At 38.1% G+C, this 14,237-nt stretch overlaps 1 protein-coding gene across 8 annotated transcripts in view; it reads right to left on the bottom strand.

Moving 5' to 3' along the window:
* CACNA1D (calcium voltage-gated channel subunit alpha1 D) overlaps positions 1–14,237 on the bottom strand; it is a 351,709-nt gene that overhangs the window by 19,801 nt on the left and 317,671 nt on the right. For all 8 annotated transcript variants that reach the window (XM_039546606.1, XM_039546605.1, XM_039546604.1 and 5 more), the window contains one exon: positions 891–1,007. In XM_039546606.1, the coding sequence (XP_039402540.1) occupies positions 891–1,007 (117 nt within the window). The remainder of the gene's footprint in view (positions 1–890; positions 1,008–14,237) is intronic.

The following is a 14,237-nucleotide window of genomic DNA, read 5'->3' as shown; positions in this document are numbered from 1 at the left end:
CTTGAATGCATTTTTGTATGGATAAACACTTGTGCTAAAATTTGTGAACATTTTTGAATTTGCATATATTTAAACAAATACACGACAGCCTTCCAAATATTAATGAGAAATTAATAACATGACCCCACAAATAATAACAAACAGAACCTGGCATTCCTTTCTGAAGAAACTTTCACAAACCTGCTTTTTAACTATTTGACTAGCTCTACCTTTGACCTTGTTTCTTGGATGTGGAACTCACCACTTTTATTGCTTTTAGTACCTCCTAGAGTAGACAGCTGTAGCATGCTCTCCGTGGGTGCCCTGAAGACAACTCAGAAGGAGCATCTAATGTAGAAAGTAGATTCCCCCTTAATTACAAGTGTCTGCCACAGTAGTCAGTATTTTATAGGTATTATCCCAAGTCTTCCAATTGGCTTTTATGTGCAATTCAAAGCGCTGATTTTAAACTATGCTGTCTTTGTCTGAAATCTGGCTACATAAGAATCCACCTCTTCCCCTATCTACAGCTGAGATTAGTTGAGTTCACTCCCAGTGCTTGATTTGAACTTCTGGGGTAAGGTAAATAAGCGCATGGCATTTGATGCTGCAATTTGCTCCCCCATTGGCCTAAGAGAACATGATATTGTTGACTTTTTGGCCATAGCTTAAGACTCATGTATTTTCTTGTGACTTTTCCTGAGTGGGGTGACTATAGGGAAAATATTTCAGCTAAATTCTGAAGGTGATGGAATGTGTCCTTTTGTTAACATTGTTTTTTGTTAATATATTTGCATCATCTTTTAAAATATTCTGGTAGATGCAGACCAAGTGGTCTGATGAGTTCCTTCTAGAAATATAAAAACACATAATGAAACGTTCTACCATGTGGGTACTTTCTGAGTAATTACTTTATATATATCTTCCTCTTCCTCGTGATTATTTTCCTCAGGTTCATCATCTTGCAAGTCACAGGATATAGCTCGACGAATTTCAGGGCCAATGTCATGAAGGGTTCTTAATCCTGCCTAAATCAATGAAAATATCATAATACATTAGGAATATAGTTTCCTTATCATAATTAAATCACAAACAGGTAACTTGTTTTAAAAGGATAGTCCATTTGTCAAGGTAAAGTCTATAAACCTTGCTATAAATGTAATTACTTGGTGCTATTTTACAGAACTAAACCTATATAGCCTTTGTCCGCTGTCATTAATGCCATGCTTACACCACCCTAACACCAATGAGTCCAATATACACCTCTACCTCGATATAACTCTGTCCTCGGGAGCCAAAAAATCTTACCGTGTTATAGGTGAAACCGTGTTATATCGAACTTGCTTTGATCCACTGGAGTGCGCAGCCCCGCCCCCCCGGAGCACTGCTTTACCGCGTTGTATCTGAATTCGTGTTATATCGGGTCGCGTTATATCGAGGTAGAGATGTATTTGCTTTTTATCGTAGTATGGGGCCCAACCCAAAGCCCATTGAAGTCAATGGAGAGACTCCCATTGACTACAGTAGGCATTCAATCAGTCCCTCAGTGCATTATTCATGGGCATAATATCCACCCTGCTGCAGAGCACCAGTACATATGAAAAACCAACAAGCTCTTAATAAACGGTATTTCAATAAGAAAACCATTTCATTCCAAAGGACGACATGCCCCAAAAGTTGTTTGCAGCCTTGCCTTCCTTTCAGGAAGCACAGGGAGATAACAGTAGCAGGATTAGAGAAGATCTGAAAGAGACTGAGGAAGAGAGAGGAAGGTCAGATGTAAATGCTAATGAAGTTAAACCAGTATGGTGTCCAGGTCTTGCAGTGGCAAGCTCCTTTCATAAAAAAAATGTTAAAAACCAAAGAAGAAGTGGACCGACATGCCACACAATAAGCAGACATCGCACTCCATGCTAAGAAAGCAATGCCTTTGTACAGACAGGCCTTTTAACATGATTTTTAGGAGAGCTTTTTCCTATTTAATAAATGAACAGTAAAATTGTGATAATCAAGGCTTTGCTGGAATGTGTGAGGAAAAATATCATCGTCTGGCCAACTAAAACAATCAAAATGCAGTCTGTGCAGTTAAAATGCGATTATTTATTGTCCAGAGGGCAATCCCAAGAACCTGACTTAAGAGTTCTGATTGCTGGGATCTGAAGTTGAAAAGGAAACAGTGGCTTCCTCATCTCAATTTCTTTCTAGATGCCACCAAACTGCAGAAAAAAAATGAATGATTTTCCTGCTTAGTCCATTACTTTATTAAATTCCATTTCAGGTTCCTCTTAATTGCTCTTTGGAAGAATGCATGTGGCTAATTACATTGGCTAAAAAAACTGAAGCAACTATATTTTCTTCCTGGACAACCATATTTGAGATCCATGTCATCCCTGGACAAGTTTTTCTTAAAAGTTATTTCACAGTCTGGGTTAATACACAATATAATACACACAAAACCATCGTGCTGTCTCACAACTTCTTGGAGTAGTTGAATAGCCAAGGGCTCGTATCACAAAGACATAACTTTTTGAAAACACATCATATATCGACTAATACAGTGAAGTACCATAAATAATTAATGAACAATTTTCAAAATAGAAGAGTCAGCAATTCACTCATCTCTCCAGGTCATTAGAAGAAATCACTGATGTTCTACTATGTACAGTTTAATACAGCTGGAAAGAATAAGGATAAATGTACATGTCTTTCAAAAGTTGGAACAGCTGGGAGAAGACGTGTTTGACCTACAAGTGTCAAGGCAATGTAGACCAATATTGGTACATGAATCTGTTAGAATTTTATTATGTATCTCAGAGCTACATTTTGATCACTGCTATTTATATCTCACTCTTCTTTTTGTTCTATGAAACAGTCTCTTTTTGGTGTTGAATCATTTTATTTAGTGGTACAATATTTTCCATAAAAATCAACATGGCCAAAACAGGATAGGTCAATATTCACTCCACCATTTCACTTTCCTCTTGCTTCTATTCCCCACTCCACCTTGTATACCTTCTCAGGATATCTCAATACACTGCAGAAATGAGTTTAAAATGAATTTGAGCTAGGGGACCAGAACAGAACCCTACACTCAGGTAATAATCATCAATGCAATCATATATTTAATGCTGTACAAATAGCAATACTGAAGGATGTAGCTTCTTTGTATTTTCCAGAAGCTCAATAGATAGAAGATAAACCATAATGTGGAGAGGTGGCCTCTGATACTATGGATGAACAGATGGTGAAAGGGACATAGAATGATAGGACTAAGATGCCAACTTAAAAATGAATTACAATAATAATAACTTCTACTTAAAAACCTATTTCACCTCAAAGAACCTTACAAACTATTAGCCAACTCCTGGTACCATGAGTATATGCTAAATAAAAGAGCAAAACTATGGGCAAACATGTGGAGGTAAAATAATGTCAAAACTAAGAGAAGGACTAATCAGGTATTACAAAAGATAGAATCTTCCTTCCTCAAACCGCAAGCTTTGATGGAGGTACCCACATGGCCAGACTATGACCTGTACTGTTGGTTTTAATATTTAGTATGACTGAGAACAGATGCTTTCCCCTTTGGGGCCAATGGATCTCTGCTGTGTATGACTTCACTATTCCCTTTCACATCCCTAACTTGACCATATTTCTGCCTCCTCCATAGTAAGCTGCGTAAAGATACTACGGAGCTATGCAGAGGTGCAGTTTTCCCTACACCCACCAGCAATGGAAATGCAGTATTTCAGGCCTGGCAATTAAGGAACAGGATTTAAGTCCTCTGGGCCAAATTTTGGAAGGACCTTGCACATATATGGCTATCAAAAAGTACAGCAGTCAAGCAAAAAGAATATCCATGCAAATAATAGTATCCTATAATCCCAGATACTTTCAATTACATTTGCCACTTCCTTCCTTAATTCCTTAATCCTTGGCCAAGACTCAATAGCAAGTATTTGCCATTTGACCTTCCCTTTCTCCGGCAATAATCATTTCCATATAAACACATCTAATATGATGCCCCAAGTCACTCATTGGCAATGGGGGATCAAACCCGGGACAACTGGTGAGCTTCTTCTGCCTGAGTTAAAAGAACCAGGTCTATTAGTTCAAAGGCAGCAGGAGACACATACATTTATGTAGATCAGCCACCTGAGAGGGACAGAAAGCCACAGTGTGTAAGCATGGGTTACACATGTGGGCTGGAGTCCAGTTACTCCCTGCAGTTTGCAAATTCCTCCATTTTGTTTTGTTTTCTGGGAAAGTCACCTCTACTACAACTTAGTTAATTCTGCCAAATTGCTCATTATCAAATTGACTATTCACATTTATTGTCCCACTTTATCCTGAGGGATCAAAAGGAATATTTTGGATAAAATAATCTCAGAAGTAATGGGAAAGTACTGGATACCACAGGCCAAATTATGCCATCAGATACCCATACTTGGCTCTCACTGAAAGTAATATGCAACATTCTGCCCTTAGTTAAACCACTGTAACCACACTGAAGTTTGCCACAATTGCCCACTGTAGCATAACCAGTGCCTTCTTCCACAATAATGCAATTCATGCAGAACCAGAGCGTGAGCTAAACAATTTGATTCGTACCTTAAATAAATCAGAACAATCAACCTCAAAGATCTCTGAACCAAACGTATTTTGCTATTAACTTATAGGGAAGACGTGATCTTCTGATACACATTTCCAAGTTGGGTTGTCCATTCCAGGTCATTCTTGCCATAGAAGTGAGCTACCATCAGTTTTATGTTTGGCATTCCAAAACATTCTCATGATATCAGTTTCACATACAAAATGACTCACTGTTCTTTATGCTGCTTTAAAATTATGTTTTTCTTACAAATATAATTTTAAAACAGCATAAAAGACAGTGAGTCATTTTGTATGTGAAACTGATATCATGGAGGAAGTAGGACACCTCAGGAGCATCCCCCTGTAGCCTCATGGAGATGTCACTCTCAGTCTTTCTGTGACAGGAAGTGTAGAGGGTCATAGTAGGGCATGCTGAAAGAGCCCAGGAGTGAGGACCATTTGCTATCTGCCATGCATTATCTAACCCAGCAACGCCTGCTACATTTATCCTCAAGATCATTCCCTCTGATAAAAGAAACAGGAGGCTGGGCAAGGGGCTCTTCACAAATAGAATCTGGGCACATATTTGATGGTGCCTTTGGAGTACGTGTGTTCCCTGTCACACAATTACTCCCGAGGGCATTCAGCACCAAAAAAAAATTAAAAATTCTGCACACATTTTAAAAAATTCTATAAGTTTTATTTGTCAATAAAAAAATGCAGAGGCTCCAGCATGGCAGTGGGGAGCAGAGACCACTGGCTGGACAAAGGTGGGAGATCACCCTGCAGCCCCCTCACCCCTGGGACACGGACTTAGCAGTGAGGCTGCACCCAAACCTGACACAGCACAAGGTCTGGGCCTGCCCCATAAACACAATGGAGCCCTGCCTCTCTGCGCCAGGCACACCGGGTGTGGAGCGGGCAGGCTCAACCAGGCAGGATCCAAGTGTGCAGTAGCTCAGTGTGGAGGATCCAGGTGTGGGGTGAAAGGATTCTGTGTGGGACAATCTGGGTGCAGGCATCTCAGTGTGGGGGGATCTGGATGCACGAAGCTCATGGGCGGGGGGGAGGGTTCCAGGTGCAGGAGCAATGGGACTCTGCAGGGGCTTCCAGGTGAAGGTGGTTGGGGCTCAGCAGAGGGGTCTGGGTGCCAGGAGGGGTCCCGCACCTTCCAACCCTTGCTATGTCTCCACCCCCCATGTCAGGTTACACCCCATGAGGGTTCTCCGATGTCAGGGGAAATCCCCTTTAGGGAAGCTTTAAGCTCACTTTGTGGCACACTAATAACAAAATTGGCCTCAATGTAAGGCAGGGTCTGGACCTCAGGTTTTCCAATTGACTGTAAATTTTAATGTAAGTACTGTAGTAGTTTACAAAACACACATTTTAAACCATAGTACCATACAAGTTATTTCAAAAGAGTTGGGGCTGATTCTGCTCTTTTATATCAGTTTGACATCCAAGTAATCTCATTCAATCTGTAAATCTTCCTGACTTAAACAACTCTAAGTGACATCAGCTACATGATTTTTCTAAGTTAAAAATGTTAGGGTATTTAAGAATACAAAGTTCTTTGGCTATATTGGTAAACTTATGTTTAAAATACAGTGTAAATACTAACATTGGCTATATACAAAACTGTTATAGCAGAGATCTCTGTAGCTTGGGGGAAAAAACAAACATTCTATGGAATGTTCTAATATTTATGCTACAGTTACTGATGCCTTTTAGTAAGCTATACACTTCCAACACATATATTTCATATTTTGGTTGTTGCATATACCGCAGGACAAAACAATTGTTAAAAAGTGATTATAAAACATGTGCAACAGAGTTTTAGACACTTGCCACCACGTCTCTATTAAGTAATCAAATTGCATCACTGAATTATTCAAGCTGTTCTGTGACACAGGACAGCATGTGTTGTTCTGAATTTTTGGGGGAGGTAGATATCCATGTTATTGTATTTCAAATTGCAGTAACTGTCTCACCTTTATTTAGCAGTTACGTTGTAAAGTTGCAAAAAATAAAGGAATTTATTCAGATGATTTCTGCCCTAAATTTAATCCTGCAACATTTTCTCACACGAGTAGTCCCAGCGGGCATGAGTAAAACTTGCTAGATTGATCTGCTTGTCTGTTAGCAAACCAATGACATACATACTGTGTGATGAATGACATAATCACATAAAATCAGGATGCCTCTTCAATAGGTTTTTCAGTAGTGCACAAAATTATGACTGCAAACTGACATGATAATTCAGTGCAGCTGTGCTTTATGAGGCATAATAGCACCTACAATTTTTTCAAGACAGCATAAGTCATTAATACACCATTGCTGTGTGATAAACAACATCTCAAAAGACAACTAATGATACCCCTCTCTTTGAAAAGGTACTAAGATGAAACAGCATGTGTTCTTTCGAATGCTGAAATGATCTAACCTCAGCAAACCTCTCAATGGAAAAAATTGTCATATAACTAACAAATATATTAATTTGGGCTGGTCATTAATAGGAAAACAAAGGCAGGCTTAAAAAGATACTAAAAAAAAACCAAACAAAAAAAGAAAACCCACTTAAGCACCATGCATCATAAAACTGAAATCAATGAGTCGCTTAAATTAAAATGGATTCTTTTAACAAATCCTACTCGTAGTTCTTTTTATCCACGTTCAGAGATAAATAAGTGAAGGTTCAACATCACGTACTTGTTAATGCATTTAAAATGATTGCTTTACATATTATATCTAAATATGTTGACTATAAAGATGACAATATAAAAATCCAGAGCCAATGAAATGTCTTGAAAACTACCCATATTTAAACAACTTTCACTGTTATACAACGCATACATTGCTTTAAATAATTTGTGTAAATTGTACAATCTTTATACTTATTTCCTAATGTATATTCTTTCAACTAAAAACAAATAAAAATCTTCATTCTATAAAGTTAGTAAACTTTATATTTGAGCTATAATGCAATCTAGTTATCTTTTTTTAAAAAGACATAATTTAAGCCTATTTTTCAAATTGCATTCATAACCCTTTAGTTCAAACACTTTTCCTCATAAATTTTTTATTCATTTAAAATACAAAAAACACACACTCCCCACTCCCTTTGAAGATATATTTTATAGAGGCATTATAAAGTATTAAAATGCCTAAGTTTTGCAGCTCAGATTTTAATAGAATACTAGAGGTTTGGATATATCTCTACCTAAGTAAAAATATATCTGAAATATATTGCAGATATTAAGATCTAGTAATTTACAATTAAGACCCTCAAAACACTGTAAGAACAAAGATAATTATGCAACTGTTCATATGAACTATGAATAATCTATTTTTAGCTCAGACATGAATTTTCACAAACCTGTATGTTTTACAGGAAAGCAAATGAAAAAAAACTTGGAAAAAAACCAAAACTTGGAAACCTACACTGATACTTAAACTAAGTCAGTACTAAACAAAATTCAATACCAGAACAATTCAAATAAGAATATAAATCATGCACGAAAAAAACAAAAACAACAAAACTGAATGGACCTACGCTATAGCAGTTAACATAAGAGACATAGTAGTCAAGTCTTGATTCCTCAGATCTATTTGTCTTCACAGGGCCCATCTTATTTGAAACCCTCCAGCTCAGCGTACTGCACTGTAACTATACAAAGGCTCTGTGCTCTCTGTCAAATCCAGGCTCTCTCCAGCTAAGCCTTACTGTGAACACAATATGAACATGGCAGCCCAATTAAACTGAAGCTGAGCAGTGTATTAACCCTTCAGCTGGTGCCCACTAGGGCTTTTTCTTAATTTACTGTAGTATTTGATAGTGCCTATACAAAGTAGCATAGTTAGTTAAATCTGAAAGATGTCCCTGAGATTAAATCCTTGTCAGTTCAGTATATCAATGTTATATGTTGTATAATACACACGGACTATATTTTCATACATACCACACTTATATATATATAATCATCTTCTCTGACAAATGTGTAATGAATGAATGACTCCAACTCCCAGTGTTAGATATAAATAATTAAAATTATTTACGCTCTACTAAACATTATTTTACGAGCACTGTTACTCCTGTTAGGCTCAATACAAATTTCCATTATTACAGAAAGATAGTTAAGACTAACTGTCCTGCAGCTCCCAAACTACTGTCACAAACATGTTTTGTGCAACTTCAATATAAACTATTTGTTGTTTATCTGGATAAATTTGAACGTGAAGGATATGGTCATAAAATGGTCAGGGAGTCGTTTAATCAGTACAAAATTTCATTGTAAGCAAATCAATTAAGAGATTTTTTTGGTCTAATTTATTTCTTAGTTTTTATAACAACATCAGAGAATAAAAGCATACACACAGTCACCTAGAAAAGGAACTGAGCCACACTACAATTTGTTACATTCTTTTTTGACAGCAAACTGAATATTTTGGGTCTGCAGAGTTCACTCAGATTGTTACAATGCTAATGGCTGGCTCAATCCTCAAGCAACTTTTAGGGACTATGAACAAGACATAGCAGGTTTGAGCTAGTCAAATTGTCCTGGCCTCTATTATAAATAAATTCAAAGTCTAGGACATTGCATGTTGCAAAAAAGGCTATTTTTATGACAGATAAAGAAAAATATTCTAATAGACCAATAGTAGTCTGCTGATAAAACGTAAAAAACAGAAGTCTTCACTGACACAGCAGAGTATGCAGGAGAGGAGACGTCTGCTTCGGAATCGAGCAAGCTGACCTCCCTCCCCACTAATCGTTCCATCCAACAACAGCCAGGCTCATTAGTGTTCAAAAGTGTACCCAGACATAGTCCTTTTCCTGGAGACAGAGTTCCCAGAAGTTTTTCACATGTGGAGAAAAAGGGAGGAGGAGCTCCTGCCTACCCATTTCTTGGAGTTAAGGAGCCATCAAACCATGCCTCAAACTGAGCTCCTGAGAACTTGTCTCTTCCTCCCTCAGCATTTTTTAAAATCCAACTCTGCAAAAGGCTTTTCTCCCTCAATTCCTGATGTGATAAGATTCATACCCCACGAAGCCCAGAGGAGTGCAAAACAACTAAAAGCACCTTTCCCATCATTTTCCATTCACTAGGTCCAGCCTCATTACACCCAGAAGAGAAGTTCAGTCAAAGGGTCACATTCTCACACCTCTTCCTATGCAAATCTCCCCATGACTTCATGATGAAAAATGTTTCCACTGCTTTAGTTTATGTCAGGGACTGTTGTGATCTTTGATACCCTGGTCACTGCCCTATCCCTCTCAGTGTAGCAAGAGCTTTCCCTCCCATAGCAATGAATGCAAAGGCACTTTCCTAAGTCATTCCTAAGACTAGGAACTTTTTAAAACAACAGACTGATTCAGACTGTGGCACTGACTCCTCAACTTATGTGAGATCACACCTGCAAGCAAGCGGATGAATGTGAAAGAAGTAGGCCATACCCAGTGGAGAAACTGCCTGAGACACTCACTGTCAAGGTACACGGCTGTGTGTGGCAGGCCTACAGAGAAAAGCATTCCTTGCTGGCTAAAGGACAGAGCAGGAATGGGAAACAGACACACTTTTAAAAAAAAAGATAGAAACAATTTTTTTTAAACTTTCACTAAGTTCTGTTAGTACTTTCAGTTAAATGTTTAAATTAATGGAAAAATTCTTTCAAACCATTTATCATATTTATTGTTCTGTTAAAAATGAACTGTTATTAATTACGATCAAGGTGTGACAATTTTCTTTCTGCAATACTTGGCTTCAAGGGGCCACAGAATTATATGGACCCCTGCCTTTCTGTTTTAAATAACACTATCTGATTCTCAGTAACACTGAAGATATCTTTTGACGAGTCCAAACTGCCAGCCTCAGCAGCCTAAGACCAGTGCACAGGAAGTGCTACTGATTAAATACACATTCGCCAAAGTGATAGGAAAATTAATAGATATACAACTGCTTATAAAACAGTATTTTTCATTTTGGTGATGAGGTGATGGTGGGTTATTCTTCGCACTTTATCATACCCTTTAGAACCTTGTAATAAGAAGCGTGCCTACTCCCTTTGTCTGTATTTGGCAAACTCACAGTTCTGCTGCGAATTTAGGGCAGCAGAACCCAATGAGGATCTTGTGTAGTCTACTGCCCTGTTTATGCACTAGCATCACTGATGTCAGCAGTGTGAACACTACATCCCCAGGACTTAGTTACATGTTGCATAGCAGCTGGGGCACCCACACTTTGCATTTTTAAGGGGTGGTGAGTTTTTTGTTTTTAAGTTCTTGGCAATATAACTGAGGAACAAAAAACAAAAAGGAAAAGACTTGGAAAAAAAGAGGATATTCCCCACCAGTTATAAAAACTTTTCAGTTAGCAGGTTAATACTTGTTCTCAGCCTTGAAAGTTTAGTATTTTTCCTCTAACTACAAAGGACACAAGTATGTGACAGTTGTGTCATATTTAGAGAAGCACGGTTAATACAGTTTAACTTGTTCATTCATTCAGAAGATATTAGAACTATCATATAAACTAGGTTCAAGGTTCTTCAAACTATGGAATCAGCCTTAGCTGTGAAGCTGGTATTCACATATTGTGATTATTTTGTATTAAAACCCACAAAAACATTCTTTAAGGATAAGAAAAAGCACAGGTGGTTGTTGTTCCCCACCTCCTACCCCCAGTAACTTGGAGTAGATGATAGATACTCTCTGTTTCTTGAGATCAATGAATGACTGGGCTAAATGCCAATCAGATTCTTAATACTTCCTCATCCTAGTGAAAGGCATACAGTTAATTTTCTACCAATAATGTACTGGTCTTTGTAATCCTCCTTGCTTAAAATTATGACAACAGCAAATGCCGTTTCATAGATAAGAGATACATCTTCTATGGGCTGAAATGGAGATTTAGATTCCAAATTCAGATTCCAGTTTAGAGATTTCCTAATCTGCCTAGCTTAAAATCAGATTCACAGCTCTTTATACATAGGGATTAGATGACAGAGTTCTCTATAATCTCTAAAATGCACCCCGACCCCCATTCAAAATACCAAAGTCAGAGACAATTTTGATGCTCATGAACCAGCCCCTTCTATTTTCAGCTGCTGAGCCATATATAGTCAGAGGCATTGGGGAACATGCTAAAATAAATAAAAGTTCCATTAGTGTTTGGATAACACATCTACCACCAGAAAAGTCTGATGTCTTTCTCAGAGAAAGAACAAAAAAAAAGCCTTTGCTTTATTCCCTGATGTGAAAAAAAAAATCTGAGTTTTCCTACAGTGCTTAATGTCCATTCAAAAATGGCATAATTCTTTAGAGATCTTCATCTAACCAAACAACAATTTGACTTCTTGAGGAACACTTCTCTGTACCTGTTCAAGTAGGACATGTGGTTAAATGACTAACATATGCACCGATAGAAAATCTAACAGGAGGGCCCTGAGCTCAGCAAATTGCATCTTTTTTCTCATTAATTTCCCTTGAACTAAATAGCAGTCCCCTGGGGTCATATGAAGGCAAACAGCTGATGCTGCAGAAAGAAGCCTGACTTGGAAAATTTTTACCTTTTCCATTTTTTTCCAGGAGTGTACCAAGCTTAACTGCCTCTTACTTTTAAAAAGGGGAACAGAGATCCAGAAAAAGTATGGAAGGCAAGGAAGAGGGGCAGTCATAGAAAAATATTTTAACTTTCCTGCAAATTAAGTGGGATAATGAGACTCTTAAGTTCCTAGCCGCTACTTTGTCCTATTAAATGCTGGAAGACAGCAGCCTGTCACTTAGAACAGATCACCACCACGAAATGGCAAGCTTACCATCTAAGATAAAGAAGCTGCAGTAGACATAACTAGCCTTATGATTTGTCAGAGTGCTAGACTGAAGGAAAAGGGAAAATCAGGGCATGATTTGCCTCCCCTTCTGCTCACGTTGTTGGTTTTAGGGTCTGCTGGTGTGTTGTTTCCTCCCCCTTCTGCTACAGAGGGCAGATATCGCCAGCCTGGAAGGTGTGGTGTTTGTATGCAGCTATGGGGCTCTTAAAAAAAGCAGGTCCTCAACCATTAACTTACTTTGTACACACCCACGATTGCCTCAATAGACAATTACAGATGTCAGGGGTAGTATAAGAGTATTTCTTGCACATATTTCTTCTGCACAGATGGGAGGTGATGGTGCTCCCACCTGGATGTTAGCTGAGGATTTTGCAATTAGACTATTAGTCCTCAATAGAGTGTCAATATTTGAAAACAGATAGTAATTCTTCTCAATGATTGTCTTTGGCATGATTGTCAGGTGAGAGGGAGGATTGTCTAGTGATTACGTGGATCAGGATTAGGAATCACGAGACCTGATTTTTATTTCCAAGCTCTGACACTGAGTTGCTGAATGATTCTGGACAAGTTACTTAAGATCTGCTGCACTATTTACCTGCCTTACAGAGACTCCATTAATTCTAAAGCACTGTAAAAATCCTCAGCTGAAAGATGCTATGTGAGCAAAATTAAACAAAGTGGCTAATAAGAGCTCAGTATTTAGTAACTGTTTGCCTCTTAGGTGAAACACAACTGCTGGGCCTTTATGCAGTGCCATACTTCTTCAACCACTACTCTAGTCTCAAATGGCTCTAGATAAGCAGTATGCTGGAGTGATAGCCCAGAACTGCTCTTTAGAGATACTTCTACTCTCCTACTTAGCTGCCTCTTTTAAAAAGAAACAAAACCCCCCTTCAGTATGTAACAGCCTAACTCACTGGAGAACCCAAATGAGAAACAAAGAATCCTGTGTTTTCTAGTCTGTTTTATATGCCGACTGCCTGTCTAGACTTCTACCCCTCACAGGTGCTTCCACTCTTCTTTAATCACATACTCAAATATTTAACACTGAGCAGTAAGAGCCTCCCTCCTTAAAACCACAGAACAAACTTCCCTGAGAACTTTTTAACCCACTGTAGATCAGGGTCTTTATTGCTCTGTTAACCTTAATTGTCTTTAAATTGGCTCAGAACTCATCCCTCCTGCTAGACTGACTATAGTACTTTTCAGTTGGTTCTAAAGATCTATAAAAAGGAGTTCTCTTTCCTTGAAATGGACTTACTTTCTGCCCCATGGCTAGGTTTGTTCATTTTTCACTTTGCTCTACTAATAAAATACCATATCTTTTCCTAGCCACTGTGGACCCTCCCGTATGTGTTTTAACTGCTGGCTAGAAATTAGGAGGCACAGTGGAGAAGACTAAGAGACTATCAATTTACTGAGATTGTCTGTTTAATTCCACTGATTTAAATGTAGCTACTTCTGAATTATACTCTTGAAGTCAGATTTGGGCCATAGAAATTGTTTCCTTATCTAGAGACCTAGAAACTCACATAAAAACTAATGAGGCAATAGTCATAAAGAAAAAATTCTACCTAAATATTTCTCCCTGCATAAGTACAAGAAAGACATTCACATGTAGCATTATTGTAGTTCCCAACAGAAATGATCTTAACTACACTTCTCTCTCTCTCATGGCTCATTATGCAACATTCCTTATGTTTAGATTTTTTTTCCATTTGGTCCCCACTGTTTTTTTTGTTAATTTGTTTTATGCCTTAACCAGTACATCAAAAAGAAAATAGATGGATCCAGTATAACCATGATAGCATAGACAGGATCATTGTTCCTAGTTGGGA

Source organism: Mauremys reevesii, linkage group 7 (assembly GCF_016161935.1).
Source record: "Mauremys reevesii isolate NIE-2019 linkage group 7, ASM1616193v1, whole genome shotgun sequence".
Taxonomy (NCBI): Eukaryota; Metazoa; Chordata; order Testudines; family Geoemydidae; genus Mauremys; species Mauremys reevesii.
The sequence above is the reverse complement of the archived record's forward strand: the minus strand, read 5'-3'. Positions and strand labels throughout refer to the sequence as shown.